The sequence below is a fragment of the Dermacentor albipictus genome, unplaced genomic scaffold (genome assembly GCF_038994185.2).
Source record: "Dermacentor albipictus isolate Rhodes 1998 colony unplaced genomic scaffold, USDA_Dalb.pri_finalv2 scaffold_219, whole genome shotgun sequence".
In the NCBI taxonomy this organism is placed as follows: Eukaryota; Metazoa; Arthropoda; class Arachnida; order Ixodida; family Ixodidae; genus Dermacentor; species Dermacentor albipictus.
Genome location: NW_027225773.1, coordinates 1 through 21,860, shown reverse-complemented (window position 1 = coordinate 21,860; position 21,860 = coordinate 1). Strand labels below are relative to the sequence as shown.

Genomic DNA, 21,860 nt, shown 5'->3' with positions numbered 1-21,860 from the left:
CCAAGCACAAATCTCCAGGCTGTGGGGCGGCCGTTTGTAAACAACTTCATTTTTTTTCCGTTTGTCGTCGGCTCGCGCTAAGGTATGTACCACCTCCGTTAGCACTCAGATCTGCCACCCGGCAGAACGGACTATAGGAAATGAATGCGAAGAAGGTATTTGTTCTATTTTACAAAATACGGCCCCACGTTCGCGTTCAGTTCCACGGATAAATTGACGAAGCGATTTGTTTTTATCATAATGAGAGCTTTTGTTGGCGGTGTCGCCTCTATTGCCGGAGCTGAACAATTGCCCATCGCTTTTTTGCGGCGCCGCAAAGTGTGTATTCTGCATGACAAGACTCTGTCCGGCGTAGCGTGAAAGTCCTTTTCGCTTCGTTGCATTCCTTATAATCTACCGATCCCAAACAGCCTATTGTGGAGATATCACGGATGGCGGAGCATCCCTCCGACCACTGACGAAGCGCGGAAAGAAATATACTTGGAACAGAACCGTTTCATCAGCCCGTCCCGGCTTCCGCAGACTGGGTGGGACGCGTCGCATTCAAGTTACGCGGCGGGCTTACGACAAGCGAGAGGATCTCCCGCGTCGTTTTTTTTTTTTTTCTTGCGCCTCTGCACTCCCTGTAGTATAGCACCGCCGTTATGGGGTCGTCCTCTGTTGCAGAATGTATTGTGTCCGAGGAACTTACCACCCCGTCCTGATGGAGAGCTGGAAGGACTACGACAACCAGTTCTGCTCTGAGAACAGCGACCCCGGCAAGTGAACTATACGCTACTGCCTTTTTATTCCGTTCTTCGTGCTGAACTACCCGCCGTGGTTGCTCAGTGGCTATGGTGTTGGGCTGCTGAGCACGAGGTCGCGGGATCGAATCCCGGCGGCGGCGGCCGCATTTCGATGGGGACGAAATGCGAAAACACCTGTGTACTTAGATTTAGGTGCACGTTAACGACAGGTGGTCAAAATTTCCGGACTCCTTCACTACGGTGTGCCTCATAATCAGAAAGTGGTTTTGGCACGTAAAACCCCATAATTTAGTTTTTTTTCCTGCTTAACTGATACCTTGATATTTGATATGCGTCGTCTTCAAGCCAATCCATGCTCGGCGTACTAATACGAGGTAGCGCGAGAGTTTGCAGGAGGTGAAACACCCGCAGTAAGCACGCACGGATGTGTTCGCACGTAAGCTAGGACAGTCACAGGAGCATCTGTGTCGGCACTCTCATAACTAATACGCGCGAATTCGGAGCGATCTGTCCCTCTTATTACCTACCATTGGGTTCCATTTAAAGTGTTCTACAACAAGCATTTCATTGTGACGACCGTTTCCTCCCTGACATGATGCTCATTTGCTGCGCTAATTGCACGGAAATATCGGTATTCCGCATGAAATGAGCAAATGGCACTCGCGCACGCCGGAGCAAACAAAACATTTACTGCATCTGTAGTGAGCATATTAACTCGCGAACATTATGTATTCTTACGAATGTAGGATGGTTGGGTTGTCGCCTTCCCAAAACAGTGAGCGGTTTTTTTAGTGTCTTTTGTAAACAACGTTATAGGATAATAATTTTCATCAGAAGTTTGCGCGCGATGCTTACTGTTCCATGAGTCTCATCGGCGGCAGCAAAGTTGCAGTAGTCTGGCAGAGGCAAATTTTGTGGTATGAAGAACACTTAGTGGAAAATCTGTTTGCGCTCACAGCGCGTACCCACATTATACAAATGCCTTAACGGAGGATAGGTCAATGGGTCGACTTGGTTCCAGCGTTGTCATAAAAAACTATTGCGTGTGTCAATTCAAAATATTGCGTGCTGAAAGAGCCTAAAGTACAGTAGTCCTTCCGCCATAGCACCGCCAATAGTTTCTGTATTTATGTGCCACATTCTAGGTAGAGTTTCTACTTTCAGTGTACCCTTTCTCGGAAACTAATCACCGTCCCGCAGGAGCGTCTGCTTAAGCAGGCGTTTGGTGTGTTGCGACACCACGTACCCGAGCACATGGGGTTGGAACCTCCCGCCTCTAACCGTGCGCGGCTTAGCCGTGTCTGGGAAAAGGGGGATTCAGGGGGTTGAGCCAATGCCGGGTGATTGGATCTTTAAGGCCCCCCGGCGGAGGCAACACACCCCTTCGGCCTCTGCTTCACGTAGGCTCCACCCCCGGACTGACCCACCCGGAGGAATCGGTAGTTGCCATTTCCTTTCTCTTTCTCCCTCCAACCTTCGTCTTTCTCACACTTTCAATCTTTCCTGTCCTCTATTTTCGTGTTACTTCCGGCTTAGTAGGCAGCGAGGGTTAACCGTGTGCATTATATCCAGTCTTGGGTATATGTATTCGGTTATAGTAGGGTTGTACCGTTGGCGTGCGCAGAACTGAATATTTCCGTCCTGCACTCTAAAAATTTTAACACCCTTAAGGGTGTAAATGACTTGTCCCATGGGTTACACCCTTTTTGGGTGTATTGCTACACCCCAAGCAACGGGATGCAAATTAACACCCCACAAAAGAAGGGGTGTTAATATGACGTCACCTCGCCTATGGGTGTAAAACCAAACAACACCCTTTCTATATGGGGTGTAACGCAGACACCACCCTTTCAATATGGGTGTAGCAGGGACAACAGCCTTCCAAAAGGGTGTTATTCCTGCAAGTATTTTAGCGTTCGCTACAGCCATGTAGTTGATGGCCAGACTAGCTGTTGTGAATGCTGCCTAGCCTTAGCTATGGTACTACCTTGTTCAGTATGAGCCAGAATCTGTGAGGCGTCCTCATATTGCGCTTCTGGTCCGTCATTTGGTAGCATAACGTGCGTCCCTTTCAGGCAAACAACTTAAGGTTTCGCCATTGCAGCAAGGCACACAGGCCATGCTTTTCGTAATCTTCCTCTGCAGTGATAGTACACTGCCGGCAGGATGCAGAGCGCAATAACAATGCGCGCTGCACTAAGGACACAGGATCTCCCGCACCTTGGTGCACCAGTACTTATAACGCCGTGGAAACAGCACACAGCCAAAAGCATGGTTACATGCATTTCAGAAATAATTAAAAACCTCCACTTTTCTTGGTCAAAAATTTTCGCAACCCCAGCTCGACCAAGGGAAAGACACCACAGCTCGTTGTTGTAGCTCATATTGAATGCAATTGAGCGCAAGCAATGCATGGATTGGCGACGGTAACAAGTGCAGTACTACAGAAGCATACGTTTGCCTGTCAAGCAGTTTTTTGCCGTTTTAAGCACACATTTTATACCTCTATTCATTAAAGTTGTCATTTATCTCCACGGGATGCTTCTACTAGTACTTTCACATATGACTTAAAGGTAGCACTGAAAGCCAAAGAACAAAGTGCTTCCACGCCGATTAATGTTTCAGCATTTACGAACAAAACAGCATGTGTAGCTGTGCATGCTGTTCAATATATAAGCATGCACTATTTCCTGAAATATATGTATGCTCCATTTACTGCCAGTGACCTGCTTATACCCAATAATTTAGTTTATTTTTCACCATGTGCTTGCATTGAATATACCACAGGCATTGTAAGTTAAGCTACCAGAATAACAATCAGCTAGTCTAAGGTTACCTAATTGAACAAAATCATTGTAAAATTTGTGACGAAATGTCAGAAGAAAAGTATTTATTTCATTAAAGAGAAATGGTTACATAATAATGTTTGCACATTTTAAATGTAAAAAGGAAAATAGGGAGTAAAACCATACACACTAAAAATTTTCACACCCTTATGGGTGTAATGCGGGTGTAATCATCTTTTTCACCCTTATAAACACCCTTGAAACACCCTTTTTTAACGGAAAAGGGTGTTCAACAAGAAAACACCCTTGGAACACCCCAGTCTTTCTAATTTACACCCTAATTACAAGGGAGTAAGTGAACAAGCTTACAGTATATGATGAATGAACATTGCCAGTTAAGGCCTTGATATTGGCTGCACATGAAACGCGCGCTACCTGCGCTTGAATCAGGTAGCTGGAATGATTAGATCGGGGCACCTAGGCAGCAGCGCACTGGCTCCGAACAGTGGTCAAAAATGAAGTTTCCCACGAATGTTGATATCGAACGGATGACACTAACGCGCAGACTTTGCATAGCCAGATATCTGCAAAAGGCTTCATATGATCAATGGCAAAATATTTACAATGCTATCACGGAATACTTGAAGGTGTGCAACCAGTTAGACTGGGAATGGTTAGGAGTGAGGGCTAACGGTAAATAGTTCACCAACTTACGGTTTGTAGATGAGATTGGCATACTCAGCAACGCTGCAGACTATTTGCAACAAACGTTTGAGGAACTTGTCGAAGAAAGTGTAAGTCTGATTGAGAGTTAGTATGCAGAAGAGAAAAGTAATGTTCCGCAGCCTGGCGAGAAATCGAATGTCATGGTCGGCTGTCAGCCTCTAGAACCTGCTCAGAAATACGTTTATTGAGGTTAATTACTCTTAGGGGCCTCTGAACAAGGAAATTAACAAATATAAAACATTAGCTGGAGAGCTTACGGCAGGCATTACTAAATCATGATCAGGGAGCTTACTGCTAACCATTGCTTTCTATCGTTACTAACGTATGGGGCCGAAACTTGGAAGTTACCAAAGAAGCTTGGGAAGACGTTGAGGACCGCGCAACGAACGATGGAATGAAAATTATTAGGCATGATGATAATAGACTGGAAGACAGCGATGTGGATTAGAGAGCGAACGGGAATAGCTGATATTCTGGTTGACATTATGAGGAAGAAGTCGTGCTGGGCAGACATTGCAATGCGTAAGGGAGAGAACTGCTGGTCTATTGGAGTTGCAAAATGGGTGCTAAGGGAAGGAAAGCACAGTCGAGGACGGCAGAGAATAACGTGGACGTGATGGATTCGGGAAACTTGAAAACACGTGGAACCAGTTGGCACAAGACAGGGGTATTGGAGATCGCTGGAGAAGCTTTCGTCCTGCGATGGACGTCAAAATAAGCTGATGATGACGATGTGACGACATCCATGCTAGCTTCGCGGCATGTCTTTCATGTTATGTCATGCATGCGTGTCATGCACGTTCTGATAGCTCGATTTGCGTCGATGGCGCGGGGGGGGGGGGGGGGGCTAGTAGCGGCGTAGCCAAGTGGGGCACACCGTGCACTTGTAACGCTCACTCACAGTAAAATTTTTGCTGCTATGGCAATGGCCCCGCTCCTTCACCCTCCACGGGCAATTGGGACCCCCCCCCCCCCTCACACGAAAAAATTTTCTGGTTACGCCACTGTGGCGAGGGGGGTGTAAGATTGCTCTAGACCCCTCCCCCTAACTTGTCAACGGAAACGGGGGACGGGAGGGCAGCTGCCGCCGGGCCGCAAACCTTAGGCAGCCCAATTAACGGCTGCATTTCCCTTTGGACGTGAATACTGCATTAATGCCATTACACTGTAGGATTCGTGGCGGTTCGAAGGCATGCGACAATAAAAAAAACACATACAGCCATCAGAAAGTCTTAGCTTGAGCAGATCTTTGGGAGCTGGGCAAGACTCTCACAAAAGAAAAAAAGCTTGGCACCCCTCTTACAGGCATTGTCAACTCTGGGTCCCACCGCTGACTGTACATTTCCGGTAAAAAAATCACACAGGAACTCCTCTCGGATTTGTCTAAGTGTGCGTAAGCATTGTGACTCTTCCTCATCTACACGCAGCCCATGTCGTTATCAATGTTATGAGACTTGATCCGACAAGTATGAGCGACAGCGCTGCGGCGACACGGGCTGCTCTGGTCGGCAGCGCAAGCAAAGTACTGCAGGTGGCGGGGCCAGGCGCGCTGGTGACGTTCCGTTCGTTTTGAGCCGTTATCGCTCTTTAGCCCAGCTCATCCGCGACGAACCATTATCAACCGTTCTCCGGCGGCTGCTGCTTGTGGCACGGCCGCGCGAACCGTATCTTGAAAGCGAACTGCATTGTGGACAGAGTGTGCCCACTGCTGAAAACTTCACGCGCTGTGTTCTCACCGTTTACTTCGCTTTGAAAACAGACGCGCGCACACCTATCTTGAAAGTGATCTGCGGAAAGCGCATAGTGCGGCATAAGCTGAAAGCTTCGTGAGCGCAGTGTTCTCGCCGCTTCCGTCGCGTTGAAGCGAAGCTAGCACGAAGGTGAATTCACTCGCTGCTGCGGGTTCTATTTTGAAGGATATCGTGCGGTACGGACTGACGGACGGATGGTTTTTCTTGTTGGGGAAGTATAGAAATGCTTACGTTATAAAAAAAATCGCAGGGTTCGCGAATTTCGCGATAAGAACAAACACCAACCTACTCCCCCGCCCCCCGCTGAGCGATGCCGTCTTGATTGCCCCCTCCCAACCCCGGGAAAAGGGACACTACCTTTCTATATCAGTTGAAGAAAGGATGATGAAGCGTTAACAACGACAATAACGGCCTTTTCGAACGAGTTGTCTTATGGCCTCTGAGATTTGCGCGCGAACCTGGGAGGCCATAATTGGCCGCTTAATAGCATAAAAAGACAAAGATAATGCCAAACGACACAACTAAAAATTCAAACAAAGAACTGATCTTAGCTATACTGTTTGGGGAAAAGAAATAAAAAATTAGACAGCCGCAACACACGCCACTAAAGCCACCACCGCCGGCATAACGCGGAATCAACGGTTGGCAACATTCATTCGCGCGTCATTGCTTCGTCCGCTTCGTCTCCACAACGGCCGCAACGAGAGCCGCCATCTTCTCGCGCCTAACGTTTCGTATGGTTTTGTTCTCTGCAATCCGCGCACACAGCTCATCGGTGGCTGCACGTCTGCTCGGCGTCGCAATGCAACCTGCGTCATTTTCTGGTGCTCGCGCAATCGGTGTGAAACATGTCGCATGTGAAATGTTTGATAGAAGTGCCTCACGTCCAAGTCAAGCTGCCGTACGGGTGTATGGCTGTGCGCCCCGTTCTCGGAAGCGTCGACGGGTTTCCGGCATGCGGATTTCAGGTACGTGCAAATGCGTTTCGCCGTCCTATTGAGCTCCGGAGCAAAGCGTGCAATATTTCATGTGAAAGATGCAGTGCCCGTGATCATGGTGTGAATTTCGAGCGGCAAACGAGAACTTTGGCACTTAGAGCACACCGCGGCTGCTAAGTCAGCGTGGAAATTGTTTTACGTTACCGTAATATGTTGCTGTCAGTCTAATCTGCGGTTTGTGGACAGCTAGCCCATTGACTTTTGCTTGTGGCAGCGATAGGTATATAAATGGAAGCGATAATAATTTTCGAGAGCAGAGAGTTTTTTCGCTCGATGTTTGGTCGTGTTCATGGCGTTATGAAAGCTAGAAAACTAACTGGCTTGATCGTGCTTAGTTCCAACTCCAAGGAGCGTAACGTTGGTGCTGTATATGTTTGTTTTCGGTGTCACGAGTACCACTTTCATGCTTTTGTTGCATGAGAGTGGTAGCTGCTGCGTGACGTCTGGGTAGAACACAATAAAAGCAATTTCCTCACTCATACGTATGCAATATGAGGTAACAAAATTTCCAGCGTTTTATTCGGAGCGTAAATACCCAGCATAGTTTAGTAAGAAACTCAAATTCTGTGTTAGCTTAGTAGGCGTGAAACAAGTGAAACTCGCATTCCTTTTTGAATTGTTCGCCCAAACTGCACCGCCCCCAGATGCGTCATCGGGTAATTGACAGTAGCTTCGATACGCGAGTTTTTATGCGCCTATATTGCCCGGTTAAGTATCCTGTTAATTTATGCCGACGCTCGTTCATCTTGATTTTAAGCGGTTACTATCCCCGAGTACCGGACGATGCCAAACTTGTGAGGTGTAGCAAACGCGGGAAATTCAAAGTGGCGTGGCTGCAAGTTCCTGTTTTTACGTTTCTTGCATTCAAAGCCAACAGACACAGTATCACTGATTTATTTCCATTTCTGCTGTACTTGATCAATCTAATGTGACAACTGCATTTGCTCTTTAATGTTCTCCATTTACTGTGTATTCAGCTTGGCTGCCGCCCTCTCTTCAGAGGATGCCGCTGTGATAGCTCTTTCGTATAGCACATGCCTCTAGGCCCTTGTGTTTCAAGGACTCCGGAGAGGCAGCAGTGCTCCAAGTAATTTTACCATCCTATATATTTTCTATGTTGCATCATTCTTCCACGATGGATTTTAATGTTAATAGTATTCGTCATTAGTCATCGCCATAATTTTATAGCACGTAAATTTTACGCACTTTACAGCGACAATTTTTAGGCCAGTTTACAGCCAAGTCACATCTTCCATAATACATCGTCAACATTACCACTTGTCATGGCGCTCTTTGGCCAAACCTGGCCCTTGCGCCATAAAACACCACACATCATCATCATCAGCTTGGCTGCCAGAAAATGCTTGAATTTCTTTCAGTATCCAATTGACGAAATATTTCACTGACGGCCGTGTGTGAAACACGCAAGATGACAAAACTGATAGCAAAATGATGAGATATTTCTTTCATAGCGTTTGGACTCGACTTTTGGTGAGGATGTCGATCGACCTTGGGCCTGGTGACAGCACACCCGACATCGCCAAAGTGCAGCCTATCAGTAGAGTGCCCCCGAATGGACCATCAACATCGGAAAATGAAGCAGAGCCAGGTAGGGGTAATTTTTACTTTGGAACAGAATACTGACAGCTGCCTCTTTTTTTAAGAACTAAATAACAAATTTACAAACCAATCCTTTCTCTTTGTGCAGCCTACATAGAATTGTTTTTTGCTTGTTATACAGACCTTCAGAAAGCAGTTCTTCTGAACCCTTTTTGCATGCACAAATAAATAAAGGGGAGCGCACTTTCTGAAGAAATTGATGCACTGAAATGTGCGTTTGACACACAGTGAGATGCAAAATAACCAACTTTAAAGCGGTAAAAAAAAATTGAAACATGTTCTAACATCATAACCCGCCTTGGCATACGGATCTAAATATAACAGCAACGGAGGTGCATGCAGAGAAGTGTTTGTAATTGTTTGCAAGATATGTACATTGTCTAAGAAATTGTTTTTATTTACTTGGAGCTTCTTGGTGCCATGGCAGTGCAGTAAAAGCTCAAAATGATGCTCCTGCTCCTAATAAAGCACCTTTAGATATTAAAATGAAATTATGGGCTTTTACATTCCAAAACCTAAAGTTTTGGGAACCTGGCTTCTTTAATGTACACCTGAATCTAAGGGCATAAGCGGTATTGCATTTTACCCTCATTGGAGGGCAGCTGCCATGGCCTAGATTGAAGCTGGGACCAGCATGACTGAGCAGCATGGCATCATAGTAAGTGGGCTATAACACCAGGTCAAAATGAGAAATACTGCTTAGAACTACCAACTTCTTGGCTCACAAGCACTTTGCACTAAGTTGTATGGAGTACTGACAGCGACTGTTTATGTACCAATTTCTTTTTAGGCTGACTCCATTATTAAGGTGTGAAGCTTCAATTAGTCAAAACCAGCCTAAATTACAGAACCAGCTCAAAACACGCACCATGTATAGCTGGATTTGGACATGCAAATGGAGTCAATTCATGTCGCCGAAAATGGAAGTGGCAGTCACACTATTTCATGCATTTTGCCTAGAACATAGTCAATAATAGTTAATCAATTTCTAAAATATTCTTTTCAAAAAGTTTTTTTTCAAGCATGAAAGGAGGAGCCAAATGGTGTTCAGGTGCACGAGCGGTTAGTTGCATGGCACTTCTTGCATGTGTTCACTGGCTTCTTTCAAGCTTGAAAAGAAAAATTTGTTGCACCTACTGAGCAGTAGAAAGCTGGATTGGGAATTTTTCAGGATGCTCTACAATTTTCGCACTGACACTTTTGCTTTGAATAAAATATTTGAGCAGTTAAATAATTGTTAATACCTAATTACCTAATTAGGAAAAATGCAAGAATTGGTTTCACTTCCTCAAAACGATGACAAACGATATTACCTTGGTACTGTCCAGCTACAAGGCACTTGTACTTATTTAAAGTTTGCGCATGTCATACAGACCACCTGGCAATTACAAGGCATATATAGAAGTGGCTAAGTTGTGTGAGCCAGCCATGTGTAGCGAATCGTGAGAAACAGCCATGTTTCTTTGACTTAAGGGCATGATAAGATTTACATGCTCGACACCTTGTATCAGTGTGCTCTAGGCCTGTTCGTAGTTTAGCTGCTACATAAACGATATTTCTCCACGTGTAAGCTCATATGCATCTTTCAAGTATATTGCCTCATGTGTCCAAAATAGACCATCTTCGCACTTCCTTCATTATGTCATCTGTTGCTGTGCTAAATTTTTAACATGCAACTGCACAAATTTTCATCTAGTTTTCGTATTTCCTCCTTGTTTGGTGGCTTTATTTCTGAACAAGATGTTTTCGGTAAACCCTGTTCCACACAGCACTACACAGCATTTCTGCCTTGAGTGGGAATTTTTTTTTTTCAGATTGACATTAATACACCTTGCCTGGGCAATATAAGGCATTCTACATAACACGGCCCTGCAATAATGTTTTATATTGCATTCCAGCATCATGCAAAACTGTTTACTTACCAGATTAGAATATGTATAAATGTTGGAAGTAACAGAACTGGAAGAAGCCAGCAGATAATGAGGCCAAGGAAAGCATACAGGAACATGTTTTAAGTTTTTTATATGAAGTATAGAAATGATAAATTCTAGGTAAGTGAAAGTGGATTAAAAGATATTCACCTGTGGGTGGGGAACGGACCCATAACCTTCGCATTACGCATGTGATATTCTAACCACTGTGGTACTACGGCCGTGTTCGAGCGTCGACAATCTGAGGGGCCATTGTGGATGGTTGAATGCTGCCTCGGTGGCACAGTGGTTAGTGCAACGCATGCCTAATGCAAAGGCTGTAGGTTCGTTCTACCCCCATGCCTGGTTGTTTTTTTTTTTACCATTTTCATTTCCCTTTATCATTTCTACATTTAAATAGAAAATTACAAATAAGTTTCCACGTGCCTTCCCTGGCATCTTCCAGCTGTCATTCAGAAAAATTTTGACCCTCAGTATCCTTTCTTCTCGTTTCGAAGAACAGGAGCTTCATTTTAAAAATAATGAATTCACCTTGTTCAGCATCTCAGTGTGGTCTCAAATCTTATCACAGCATGTGTATTACTAAGTGAAGTTTTTGTCAAGATGATGATATAGCATGGGACCTAATTAGTAGCCTTTGTGTACAGATATATGACTAATTTAATAAATAGGCGGATTTTAAGAAGCACTTCTAACATGGTCTGAGCATGTGTTTAAAAAAAACTAATCTAGCATGATTTCAGGCATAACTGTTGCCCCTGAAAAATATTTGGATCATCTGCATTGGCATTGTTTTTAGAGAGCACCAATACTGCTTTGATAGAAGTAGCCTCATGGAACATGAAGCATCGCTTCTTGCTGAGTCAAGGAAATATTATCTACATATCTGAGGTGCATGTGTCATATGCTCGAATGCTGTTTAAAGGCTGCTAATGAGAAAATTACTTGACTTGCCTTCCAGAGATTGCTTCAGTAGTCTATGCTACTCGATCATAAACAATTTACCATAGTGAACATTCATCACAGTTGGCTTTGCAATGTTTATGCAAAATACCACAATTGCCTACTAGACATGTGACTGCACTAAAACTTGGAATTAATGACCAGTAAGATTTATGGGACAGCAAAACTTAGTTTATTACTCCTGTTTCTGCCATAGTTTCTTACAGTAATTACTAGAGGGAACTCTGGTGCTGGAGTCGCACCACCATGGGAATCATGGGAAGCACATGGATTTGTCTGATATTCGTGCTTGTGAATTCAGACGTTCTTGTGGCTTCGTATATTATACGCTATATAAATCTTATTGTCGTAAATTTCAGCGCAGTCTATACTCTTCGAAGTGCAGAAGACGGCGCCAACATGCGCAATTGCTATTAATTGCAACGATTGAGCTTGTCCAGGTGGGCAAATCGAAAGGCGCCAAGCGTCTTAAGGCGCTGGTACGCCGGAAATGAATTAATCAGGGCGTTGCACTCGCTTGTCGTTACATGCCTCCGTGGCTTAATGGTTTCGAACAGACTTCTGTTCTAGAGTTCCTGTGTTTGAATCCTGTCGTCGGATGATTTTAATGTTTATTTATTTATTACACAGTATATTGTTGAAAATGACTAGTTTACAAAGTCACAAAGCCGTTTGAAGCCAAACAGACGAAGTTTAGGCAAATCCATATACTTCCCATAATTTCCATGCTGGTACAGCCGTTCCTGTTTGATCTCCTGTGGACACTAACGTCGGAGTTCCCTCTAGTAATTATTGTATGAAACTCTTATTTCTGCACCTTGCTCGTGCAGAAGCGGCACCACACCTGCTGCGTAAACATGCACTACCTTTCGGCCAAGTGCAGTGAATGCTGTGAACTCGCCCTGTACAAAGCCTGCACTAAGTAAAACAAATCACAACATGCAGTTGCTGCCACGTTGAACTGGTGGAATGAGTAGTGAAATGCAGCACCTCCTTAACTAGTTCAGAAAGTGCAGGTTATTCAAGTGGAGATTATATAGTAACAGAAGTTGAGTGATTCTGCATTACATTCACGAAATATACTTCATGATACTTTTCCATTTATTTCCTCAGTTATTAAGAATCCCTTTTGCATTGTTGGACAAAACTACAGAATGCCAACATATTTTCTAGCATTCACTGGTAGCAAACATGTCAAAACTTGTTCTAGTTTCTGGATTGCCTCTTTAGCCGTTAACCCCCAAGTTAATTCCGGAAAAATGTACCGAATTTTTTACGTACTCAATTTTTCGGTGTCATTCTCATTCTAAAAATATATTACTTAATTGGTCTCTGGTTAGAAATAACACAAAAAGAGGAGCTGCTCTTGCGGGCAGCTTTCCCTCAATGCCGGCTGTAACTCATCTTTGACAATAAGAGCAGCGTAACATCGGGCAGAAAGAGTGCGACTCGTCATTGGCGATATTGGTACTGCCTCCAGTCACTAGTACAGCTTGGGATCAATGGTTAAATGTTGCGACTTTGTTGCTGCCCAATTTTAATTCTGCAGCTGTTACACTTGGGTGTAGCGTGTGTATGTACGTGTGCATGCATTAAAATGATTTCACGCTAGAGCAAAGCAACTGTAGTGCAGAGAGGCATTAGTCATCTTTATATATTTGCTTTGTAAAGATGCACTAAGTTTATCTTTTGCAGTATAGACTTGGCGCTCATTGGCCAAAGATGCCCTTGTGCTACTAAAACCTATCAATTAATTCGCTTTCAGTCTGTGAGTTTTAATTTGTTTTTCTTGAACTGTGCAATTCCCACTCACTGGACCGCATGTCATCTGAGGTGTTCCTTTTTCAATCAAGAATGTTGAGGTTGTGTTTGTGTAACTCGATTTCTTGCCTCAAACGAGCTTGTGCAAACTGACCAAGCTGATAATTCTACCTGCTTATATATTAAATATGTTGCGGTTATGAACCCTCATAATGAATGACACAAAGTATAAAAATTTCATCTAATAAAACAATTTAATGAAATTTTTCTTGTTTTTCGTGTTCATGTTCACTTCTCTACTCTAGTGTCCTGTCTGCATGCCTCACCTCTTTTTTTGCATATTAAATATCGTATAAACTTCACCATGCTTTTTTACCACAATGCAGGGGGAAAAGGTTCCGGTAACACCATGCATTCAGTATGGTGGCCCAGATGTGCATGCAAGCAACCTCCTTCATGTGGACCAAGAACTACTCTGCAGTGTCTCGCAGACTTCCATGCGAAGCTCTCAACATTCTCGTCTCAGTGGAATGGCTGCTCATCTATCTGCGTGTCCATCACCAAGACGGCCAGTTGTAAAGCTCCTGTACCCGTTTAAGAAAGCTTAATGATTGTTTTATTTAGTTTTCACGGTTGGCCGTAGAATCTTAACATTGTTGATGTTTCTAACATTTTTACCTGGCACAAAGTGGTGCAATAACTTTAAACCAGTGTAATGTATTTAAATCATGCTCACTCTAATGCCTATCTGGTTTTGTTTGTGTTTAAGAAATTTGAATGTCTGATGAGGTAACGGCATTTGAATTTGTCATCGTGGCTCGTTTCAATGAGCTGCTAGGAAATAAAATGAGCTGCTAGGAAACTTATCACACGCCAGTTGTAGAATTTTTATTTTCATGACTAGAGTATACACGTTTCAAAAGATGGAAAGTGTGGAAAAAGCCTCAAGAACATAATCATCCTAGGATTGTCATGTCCTTACAACTCTGCAATGACTAATGCCTCATACATCTTGGGAGCACATTGGTCGCAATGCCTACAGGTATACTTGATAAGAGAATAGCTTGCACTCAGATTTGCGATTTGCCACGCAGTTGATGGCTGATGGCTTTTGTTTGTCGTCTTCATCTTACTACTATGTATTCAATATTCATTTAGATGTGCTGCGGTTTTTTGCAGTCACCTATATATATATATATATATATATATATATATATATATATATATATATATATATTCTTCGTTTCAATAAAAATTTAGTTGAGAGTTAGCGCTCATCCTGTCTGCTTCTAGTCTGTGTCCGCGTCACTTCGCGCTACAATCCTAGATCATGTTACTGTACTAACTCGCACAACTTTCTATCCTTGTGTTAAAGACACACTCAGACTTGTTCTTACTTATGTGACCGGTTATTTTTGTGCTTTATAATAAGATGCAGTGCTTTTCGAATGAAAACATGTAATAAATAGTTCGTAGTCAGGCTACTTAAAAAAACTGTTCTGCTTAAAATTTAATTGAGCAAGCCTGTGCCCATTATTTGGTGCTTATGTCTTTGTATTAGTATGGTTTTACTCCCTATTTTCCTTTTTACATTTAAAATGTGCAAACATTATTATGTAACCATTTCTCTTTAATGAAATAAATACTTTTCTTCTGACATTTCGTCACAAATTTTACAATGATTTTGTTCAATTAGGTAACCTTAGACTAGCTGATTGTTATTCTGGTAGCTTAACTTACAATGCCTGTGGTATATTCAATGCAAGCACATGGTGAAAAATAAACTAAATTATTGGGTATAAGCAGGTCACTGGCAGTAAATGGAGCATACATATATTTCAGGAAATAGTGCATGCTTATATATTGAACAGCATGCACAGCTACACATGCTGTTTTGTTCGTAAATGCTGAAACATTAATCGGCGTGGAAGCACTTTGTTCTTTGGCTTTCAGTGCTACCTTTAAGTCATATGTGAAAGTACTAGTAGAAGCATCCCGTGGAGATAAATGACAACTTTAATGAATAGAGGTATAAAATGTGTGCTTAAAACGGCAAAAAACTGCTTGACAGGCAAACGTATGTTTCTGTAGTACTGCACTTGTTACCGTCGCCAATCCATGCATTGCTTGCGCTCAATTGCATTCAATATGAGCTACAACAACGAGCTGTGGTGTCTTTCCCTTGGTCGAGCTGGGGTTGCGAAAATTTTTGACCAAGAAAAGTGGAGGTTTTTAATTATTTCTGAAATGCATGTAACCATGCTTTTGGCTGTGTGCTGTTTCCACGGCGTTATAAGTACTGGTGCACCAAGGTGCGGGAGATCCTGTGTCCTTAGTGCAGCGCGCATTGTTATTGCGCTCTGCATCCTGCCGGCAGTGTACTATCACTGCAGAGGAAGATTACGAAAAGCATGGCCTGTGTGCCTTGCTGCAATGGCGAAACCTTAAGTTGTTTGCCTGAAAGGGACGCACGTTATGCTACCAAATGACGGACCAGAAGCGCAATATGAGGACGCCTCACAGATTCTGGCTCATACTGAACAAGGTAGTACCATAGCTAAGGCTAGGCAGCATTCACAACAGCTAGTCTGGCCATCAACTACATGGCTGTAGCGAACGCTAAAATACTTGCAGGAATAACACCCTTTTGGAAGGCTGTTGTCCCTGCTACACCCATATTGAAAGGGTGGTGTCTGCGTTACACCCCATATAGAAAGGGTGTTGTTTGGTTTTACACCCATAGGCGAGGTGACGTCATATTAACACCCCTTCTTTTGTGGGGTGTTAATTTGCATCCCGTTGCTTGGGGTGTAGCAATACACCCAAAAAGGGTGTAACCCATGGGACAAGTCATTTACACCCTTAAGGGTGTTAAAATTTTTAGAGTGTACTAATACAAAGACATAAGCACCAAATAATGGGCACAGGCTTGCTCAATTAAATTTTAAGCAGAACAGTTTTTTTAAGTAGCCTGACTACGAACTATTTATTACATGTTTTCATTCGAAAAGCACTGCATCTTATTATAAAGCACAAAAATAACCGGTCACATAAGTAAGAACAAGTCTGAGTGTGTCTTTAACACAAGGATAGAAAGTTGTGCGAGTTAGTACAGTAACATGATCTAGGATTGTAGCGCGAAGTGACGCGGACACAGACTAGAAGCAGACAGGATGAGCGCTAACTCTCAACTAAATTTTTATTGAAACGAAGAATATATATATATATATATATATATATATATATATATATATATATATAGGTGACTGCAAAAAACCGCAGCACATCTAAATGAATATTGAATACATAGTAGTAAGATGAAGACGACAAACAAAAGCCATCAGCCATCAACTGCGTGGCAAATCGCAAATCTGAGTGCAAGCTATTCTCTTATCAAGTATACCTGTAGGCATTGCGACCAATGTGCTCCCAAGATGTATGAGGCATTAGTCATTGCAGAGTTGTAAGGACATGACAATCCTAGGATGATTATGTTCTTGAGGCTTTTTCCACACTTTCCATCTTTTGAAACGTGTATACTCTAGTCATGAAAATAAAAATTCTACAACTGGCGTGTGATAAGTTTCCTAGCAGCTCATTTTATTTCCTAGCAGCTCATTGAAACGAGCCACGATGACAAATTCAAATGCCGTTACCTCATCAGACATTCAAATTTCTTAAACACAAACAAAACCAGATAGGCATTAGAGTGAGCATGATTTAAATACATTACACTGGTTTAAAGTTATTGCACCACTTTGTGCCAGGTAAAAATGTTAGAAACATCAACAATGTTAAGATTCTACGGCCAACCGTGAAAACTAAATAAAACAATCATTAAGCTTTCTTAAACGGGTACAGGAGCTTTACAACTGGCCGTCTTGGTGATGGACACGCAGATAGATGAGCAGCCATTCCACTGAGACGAGAATGTTGAGAGCTTCGCATGGAAGTCTGCGAGACACTGCAGAGTAGTTCTTGGTCCACATGAAGGAGGTTGCTTGCATGCACATCTGGGCCACCATACTGAATGCATGGTGTTACCGGAACCTTTTCCCCCTGCATTGTGGTAAAAAAGCATGGTGAAGTTTATACGATATTTAATATGCAAAAAAAGAGGTGAGGCATGCAGACAGGACACTAGAGTAGAGAAGTGAACATGAACACGAAAAACAAGAAAAATTTCATTAAATTGTTTTATTAGATGAAATTTTTATACTTTGTGTCATTCATTATGAGGGTTCATAACCGCAACATATTTAATATATAAGCAGGTAGAATTATCAGCTTGGTCAGTTTGCACAAGCTCGTTTGAGGCAAGAAATCGAGTTACACAAACACAACCTCAACATTCTTGATTGAAAAAGGAACACCTCAGATGACATGCGGTCCAGTGAGTGGGAATTGCACAGTTCAAGAAAAACAAATTAAAACTCACAGACTGAAAGCGAATTAATTGATAGGTTTTAGTAGCACAAGGGCATCTTTGGCCAATGAGCGCCAAGTCTATACTGCAAAAGATAAACTTAGTGCATCTTTACAAAGCAAATATATAAAGATGACTAATGCCTCTCTGCACTACAGTTGCTTTGCTCTAGCGTGAAATCATTTTAATGCATGCACACGTACATACACACGCTACACCCAAGTGTAACAGCTGCAGAATTAAAATTGGGCAGCAACAAAGTCGCAACATTTAACCATTGATCCCAAGCTGTACTAGTGACTGGAGGCAGTACCAATATCGCCAATGACGAGTCGCACTCTTTCTGCCCGATGTTACGCTGCTCTTATTGTCAAAGATGAGTTACAGCCGGCATTGAGGGAAAGCTGCCCGCAAGAGCAGCTCCTCTTTTTGTGTTATTTCTAACCAGAGACCAATTAAGTAATATATTTTTAGAATGAGAATGACACCGAAAAATTGAGTACGTAAAAAATTCGGTACATTTTTCCGGAATTAACTTGGGGGTTAACGGCTAAAGAGGCAATCCAGAAACTAGAACAAGTTTTGACATGTTTGCTACCAGTGAATGCTAGAAAATATGTTGGCATTCTGTAGTTTTGTCCAACAATGCAAAAGGGATTCTTAATAACTGAGGAAATAAATGGAAAAGTATCATGAAGTATATTTCGTGAATGTAATGCAGAATCACTCAACTTCTGTTACTATATAATCTCCACTTGAATAACCTGCACTTTCTGAACTAGTTAAGGAGGTGCTGCATTTCACTACTCATTCCACCAGTTCAACGTGGCAGCAACTGCATGTTGTGATTTGTTTTACTTAGTGCAGGCTTTGTACAGGGCGAGTTCACAGCATTCACTGCACTTGGCCGAAAGGTAGTGCATGTTTACGCAGCAGGTGTGGTGCCGCTTCTGCACGAGCAAGGTGCAGAAATAAGAGTTTCATACAATAATTACTAGAGGGAACTCCGACGTTAGTGTCCACAGGAGATCAAACAGGAACGGCTGTACCAGCATGGAAATTATGGGAAGTATATGGATTTGCCTAAACTTCGTCTGTTTGGCTTCAAACGGCTTTGTGACTTTGTAAACTAGTCATTTTCAACAATATACTGTGTAATAAATAAATAAACATTAAAATCATCCGACGACAGGATTCAAACACAGGAACTCTAGAACAGAAGTCTGTTCGAAACCATTAAGCCACGGAGGCATGTAACGACAAGCGAGTGCAACGCCCTGATTAATTCATTTCCGGCGTACCAGCGCCTTAAGACGCTTGGCGCCTTTCGATTTGCCCACCTGGACAAGCTCAATCGTTGCAATTAATAGCAATTGCGCATGTTGGCGCCGTCTTCTGCACTTCGAAGAGTATAGACTGCGCTGAAATTTACGACAATAAGATTTATATAGCGTATAATATACGAAGCCACAAGAACGTCTGAATTCACAAGCACGAATATCAGACAAATCCATGTGCTTCCCATGATTCCCATGGTGGTGCGACTCCAGCACCAGAGTTCCCTCTAGTAATTACTGTAAGAAACTATGGCAGAAACAGGAGTAATAAACTAAGTTTTGCTGTCCCATAAATCTTACTGGTCATTAATTCCAAGTTTTAGTGCAGTCACATGTCTAGTAGGCAATTGTGGTATTTTGCATAAACATTGCAAAGCCAACTGTGATGAATGTTCACTATGGTAAATTGTTTATGATCGAGTAGCATAGACTACTGAAGCAATCTCTGGAAGGCAAGTCAAGTAATTTTCTCATTAGCAGCCTTTAAACAGCATTCGAGCATATGACACATGCACCTCAGATATGTAGATAATATTTCCTTGACTCAGCAAGAAGCGATGCTTCATGTTCCATGAGGCTACTTCTATCAAAGCAGTATTGGTGCTCTCTAAAAACAATGCCAATGCAGATGATCCAAATATTTTTCAGGGGCAACAGTTATGCCTGAAATCATGCTAGATTAGTTTTTTTTAAACACATGCTCAGACCATGTTAGAAGTGCTTCTTAAAATCCGCCTATTTATTAAATTAGTCATATATCTGTACACAAAGGCTACTAATTAGGTCCCATGCTATATCATCATCTTGACAAAAACTTCACTTAGTAATACACATGCTGTGATAAGATTTGAGACCACACTGAGATGCTGAACAAGGTGAATTCATTATTTTTAAAATGAAGCTCCTGTTCTTCGAAACGAGAAGAAAGGATACTGAGGGTCAAAATTTTTCTGAATGACAGCTGGAAGATGCCAGGGAAGGCACGTGGAAACTTATTTGTAATTTTCTATTTAAATGTAGAAATGATAAAGGGAAATGAAAATGGTAAAAAAAAAAACAACCAGGCATGGGGGTAGAACGAACCTACAGCCTTTGCATTAGGCATGCGTTGCACTAACCACTGTGCCACCGAGGCAGCATTCAACCATCCACAATGGCCCCTCAGATTGTCGACGCTCGAACACGGCCGTAGTACCACAGTGGTTAGAATATCACATGCGTAATGCGAAGGTTATGGGTCCGTTCCCCACCCACAGGTGAATATCTTTTAATCCACTTTCACTTACCTAGAATTTATCATTTCTATACTTCATATAAAAAACTTAAAACATGTTCCTGTATGCTTTCCTTGGCCTCATTATCTGCTGGCTTCTTCCAGTTCTGTTACTTCCAACATTTATACATATTCTAATCTGGTAAGTAAACAGTTTTGCATGATGCTGGAATGCAATATAAAACATTATTGCAGGGCCGTGTTATGTAGAATGCCTTATATTGCCCAGGCAAGGTGTATTAATGTCAATCTGAAAAAAAAAAATTCCCACTCAAGGCAGAAATGCTGTGTAGTGCTGTGTGGAACAGGGTTTACCGAAAACATCTTGTTCAGAAATAAAGCCACCAAACAAGGAGGAAATACGAAAACTAGATGAAAATTTGTGCAGTTGCATGTTAAAAATTTAGCACAGCAACAGATGACATAATGAAGGAAGTGCGAAGATGGTCTATTTTGGACACATGAGGCAATATACTTGAAAGATGCATATGAGCTTACACGTGGAGAAATATCGTTTATGTAGCAGCTAAACTACGAACAGGCCTAGAGCACACTGATACAAGGTGTCGAGCATGTAAATCTTATCATGCCCTTAAGTCAAAGAAACATGGCTGTTTCTCACGATTCGCTACACATGGCTGGCTCACACAACTTAGCCACTTCTATATATGCCTTGTAATTGCCAGGTGGTCTGTATGACATGCGCAAACTTTAAATAAGTACAAGTGCCTTGTAGCTGGACAGTACCAAGGTAATATCGTTTGTCATCGTTTTGAGGAAGTGAAACCAATTCTTGCATTTTTCCTAATTAGGTAATTAGGTATTAACAATTATTTAACTGCTCAAATATTTTATTCAAAGCAAAAGTGTCAGTGCGAAAATTGTAGAGCATCCTGAAAAATTCCCAATCCAGCTTTCTACTGCTCAGTAGGTGCAACAAATTTTTCTTTTCAAGCTTGAAAGAAGCCAGTGAACACATGCAAGAAGTGCCATGCAACTAACCGCTCGTGCACCTGAACACCATTTGGCTCCTCCTTTCATGCTTGAAAAAAAACTTTTTGAAAAGAATATTTTAGAAATTGATTAACTATTATTGACTATGTTCTAGGCAAAATGCATGAAATAGTGTGACTGCCACTTCCATTTTCGGCGACATGAATTGACTCCATTTGCATGTCCAAATCCAGCTATACATGGTGCGTGTTTTGAGCTGGTTCTGTAATTTAGGCTGGTTTTGACTAATTGAAGCTTCACACCTTAATAATGGAGTCAGCCTAAAAAGAAATTGGTACATAAACAGTCGCTGTCAGTACTCCATACAACTTAGTGCAAAGTGCTTGTGAGCCAAGAAGTTGGTAGTTCTAAGCAGTATTTCTCATTTTGACCTGGTGTTATAGCCCACTTACTATGATGCCATGCTGCTCAGTCATGCTGGTCCCAGCTTCAATCTAGGCCATGGCAGCTGCCCTCCAATGAGGGTAAAATGCAATACCGCTTATGCCCTTAGATTCAGGTGTACATTAAAGAAGCCAGGTTCCCAAA

At 42.4% G+C, this 21,860-nt stretch overlaps 1 protein-coding gene across 1 annotated transcript in view; it reads left to right on the top strand.

Annotated features, from left to right (window-relative positions):
* LOC139053803 (uncharacterized) overlaps positions 1 to 14,453 on the top strand; it is a 44,833-nt gene extending 30,380 nt beyond the window's left edge. Inside the window, exons 9-11 of the mRNA XM_070530546.1 lie at positions 667 to 6,977; positions 8,480 to 8,616; positions 13,669 to 14,453. Coding sequence (XP_070386647.1) covers positions 667 to 766 — 100 coding nt within the window. The 3' untranslated portion in view covers positions 767 to 6,977; positions 8,480 to 8,616; positions 13,669 to 14,453. The remainder of the gene's footprint in view (positions 1 to 666; positions 6,978 to 8,479; positions 8,617 to 13,668) is intronic.
* Positions 14,454 to 21,860: the final 7,407 nt, after the last annotated feature.